Raw genomic sequence first — 3,392 nt, forward strand, 5'->3', positions numbered from 1 at the left:
CGGTACAAAACCTCATACAGATTCCACTCGGTCCAGCTATCGACCGACATGCCCAAGATGCAACTGGACTTGACGTCAGACGCTGAGGCCAAGTAACGTATCTCGGTAGATCAAGGCCGGATAGCCACTACTACTACCACATTGCAACAGATACCCGGCAGTTGTGGGGCACTCGTGTTGGCGCTGATTGCGGAATGCGTCGAGTATGCCGACAACTTCTCGACGAACGCACCCGTGGGATCGGTGTGTCTGTGTATTGCTGCCGTGACCAGTACCTACGGCGTGGGTGGCCTTTTGGTCAGTGACAGCTGGTAGTTCTGGCAGCCGTTCTCCGGCGGCGTAGTGTTTGTGATGGTGCAGTTCGTGTCGTGGTCGTGCTTTACGACGGGTATCATCCTGCAAGCCGACTTCTTGTTGTCGATCGTAGTTGTGGAAGTCGAACTATTCGTGGGTGTTATGGGGGTCGCAGGCGTCCTTTGTGTGGCGTCCCAAGTCGGCATGATCGTCAGCTTGTTCGTGTACCAGCCAACGACTACAACCACTACAACGACGACGCATCGATGGCATTTCTTGGCATTGTATCACATGGAAGGGTTGTTTCCGACTCTGATGATCAACTTGCCGCCGCTGGCATTCACGCCGTACGCGCTGCCTTGGATGTTCGTTCCATCGTTCACATGGACAGACGTTGGCATCTACTTTGTCGTGCATGTAAGTGTCCAAACCATCATTTCCACCTCCTGCAAGTATACTACAAGAAAACTTCCAGTGGGGCCACCAGCCCGCCTCTCTACGTGGCACTTCCGCTCGTGTTTTCGACGCTGCCTTTGGTTTCAGTTGTCGTCCACGCGTACGTTGACCACCCCGCCGCCGCCGCGACCGTGGGGTTTGCAATCCCTTGGTATGTTTACACGTACAAAACCATGAACGGCATGCCGGCGCAAACGGGAAGCCGACAGGATAAATCCCTCCAGAAAGCGTACAGCGCCGTGATAGAGGCCACGGCGCGGTACTTTTCCCTGCACTTGGTGCGCACGGAACCCCTAAGTCCGTCCCACACGTACATCTTTGGGTTCCATCCCCACGGGATCATCCCCATGACGGTGATGTGGCTCCAATTCACTGACCAGTGGCGGGCGCTGTTTCCAAACGTGTTTGCGTGTCCGTTGAGCGCGAGTGTGGTGCACTACTTCCCCGGTATCCGCGACGTCATCCAGGTCCTGGGGGCTCGTGAGGTGACGCGCACGACAGTCTATTTTTGCCGTGCCGGGGGGCCAGGCGGAGCTGGTGGCATCGCAGTCCCGGCAGCGCCAGGTGCACGTGTTCACCGGCCACAAGGGGCTTGTTCGGATGGCCTTGGAGCATGGCGAGTCCTTGGTTCCGGTGCTCAGCTTCAAAGACTACGTCCGGTGGCCCGTCGCACACCGTACCCGTTCATGTCGATGGTGGTTGAGGACGCCATTCCGGGACTGGAGTGGTCTCGACCCGCCGCCGACAAGAAACGTCAGCAAAATTTGCATTTAATTTCATTTTTTTCGTATATGGTTACACTGCCGGTAGCGAATACTAGAGATAGATAGTTATGACATTTACAGCCTCAAGCAACCCCCGCAATACATACAACTTTTATTTGCGTTACAGTAGTTGTCTTCATCGTGAGACTAGCACATCGTCATAAAGCACTTGGACACCAACATGGAGCATGCGACGGAGCTGTAGTAGATCATCCACGGCAGTTGCACCTGGTGATGGACCATCGGCAAGGACGCCAGGAGGACCGAGCAGAGACGCGGTACAGATGCAAGTTGTATGAGAAGGACGAGAAGCGCCAGCTTAAAAAGCTTTACAGTACTGTAGTACATTTCCGATTTCATCACGACACTTCGTTGGTGTGCAACAACTTACTTGCTAACAAACAGTTAGTCGTCTTCGTCGTCAGGCTGATACAGGAGCTGGCACATCTTCATCTGGAAGCGCTTGGCGTACTGGTTGGGGTTGATGGCGGAGATGCCACGCCCGTCCTTCTGCAGCACATGCACCTTGTACAGGCGCTCCACTTGCTTGGTCAGCGTCCACTGCTGCAGGACGTCGATGATGCCAATGTAGTACGCGCTCGGGCCCGACACAAAGTGGGCACTATACCGATGGGTCACCTCGCCAAAGGTATTTTCTCCGCTCCAGTCGTCCTCTTCGCGTGTGGCGGACGACGACTCGAGGCGGGTGCGATGTGTGAGTTTGGGGGACCCACTGCGAGTAAACACGTTGGTCTCGTCCTCTGGCGGGTGGCCACTGGTGATCTTGAACTGCGAATAATGCATCCCAATCAACAGGCTATAGTCCATGACCCCCTACATCATATCCTCGTTCACCATATCCATATCTATAGTCGATATTCGAAATTGGAGAGCAGCCAGACAACCAATCCAAACCCAGAACACTATTCAAGTGGCCAATCAAATCCACTCTTCGACGAATTCAACATCGAATTAGGGTGTAACTTCATTTCGTATCATTTTGCATACAAAAGCCAGGACAACGAATCGATCGATAGATTTGGCAAAGGATCAGCACAAAAGTCCACATTGGGTAAAAGGACCCTATATATATTGTCGATTTGATAGTACAAATTTGGGGAAGGGGTGCAATCGATAGATTTGGCAAAGAATCAGCACAAAAGTCCACAATTTGGGGAGGGGGTGCAATCGAATCGTTGCGCCGACCAAACCGATCCACAATCGATCTGATTGGTTGAATTTCATTGAGAGGGTTTTGATTGGCTAATAATGTTGAGCTCATCTGAGGTAGCCAATCAAATCGATTTAAATTCCAACGTGAAACCACAACACGAAATGTCACTCGAAAGCACAATATATATATATATATATATGTATATATATATATATTCGTGTCATACCAGTCCACAGAGAAAGTCACTGTCCCTTGCAATCTGCTTGAGTAGGGCATGGGACGTTCCTACCGTAAGAACATCATGTGTGTGCATGACATAGCAGACGACTATATTGTCAAGTCGATTCGAAATTGGGGTGGTCATTCGAATGAGCACCAATTCAGCAGACAATCGATAAACGACCAATCAAAACCCAGAACGCAAATCAAGCTTCGACCATTTCAACACCCACAATTATTAGTGACTGAATTTAGTGTCTTTCCATACAAAAGTCAGGAGAAAGAAGAAGAATCGATCGATATATTGTCGATTTGATACAAATTTGGGGAGGGGTGCAATCGAATCGCACCAACCAAACCGATCCACAATCGATCTGATTGGTTGAATTTCATTGAGAAGGTTTTGATTGGTTAATAATTTTGAGCTCATCTGAAGTAGCCAATCAAATCGATTGAAATTCCAACGAGAAACCACGCCACAACAC

At 50.6% G+C, this 3,392-nt stretch overlaps 2 protein-coding genes across 5 annotated transcripts in view; one reads left to right on the plus strand and one right to left on the minus strand.

Moving 5' to 3' along the window:
- Nucleotides 1-351: 351 nt before the first annotated feature.
- On the plus strand, nt 352-1,728 carry H257_14335 (hypothetical protein; the record flags this gene model as incomplete). Its single annotated transcript, XM_009842099.1, has 3 exons — nt 352-711; nt 759-1,217; nt 1,252-1,728. The coding sequence occupies 3 exons, from the start codon at nt 352-354 to the stop codon at nt 1,522-1,524; spliced, it is 1,092 nt and encodes a 363-aa protein (XP_009840401.1). The 3' UTR covers nt 1,525-1,728.
- Nucleotides 1,729-1,800: 72 nt separating this feature from the next.
- H257_14336 (hypothetical protein) overlaps nt 1,801-3,392 on the minus strand; it is a 4,116-nt gene continuing 2,524 nt past the window's right edge. For 2 of the 4 annotated variants that reach the window (XM_009842101.1, XM_009842103.1), the window contains 3 exons: nt 2,915-2,973; nt 1,906-2,348; nt 1,811-1,851 (listed from right to left, as the gene is read on the minus strand). In XM_009842101.1, the coding sequence (XP_009840403.1) occupies nt 1,920-2,348; nt 2,915-2,973 (488 nt within the window). In that variant the 3' untranslated portion in view covers nt 1,811-1,851; nt 1,906-1,919. Of the gene's footprint in view, nt 2,349-2,914; nt 2,974-3,392 lie in introns of all 4 variants that reach the window. The other 2 variants (XM_009842100.1, XM_009842102.1) reach the window with 2 other exon arrangements.

Source organism: Aphanomyces astaci, assembly GCF_000520075.1.
Source record: "Aphanomyces astaci strain APO3 unplaced genomic scaffold supercont1.57, whole genome shotgun sequence".
Classification (NCBI taxonomy): domain Eukaryota; phylum Oomycota; class Saprolegniomycetes; order Saprolegniales; family Verrucalvaceae; genus Aphanomyces; species Aphanomyces astaci.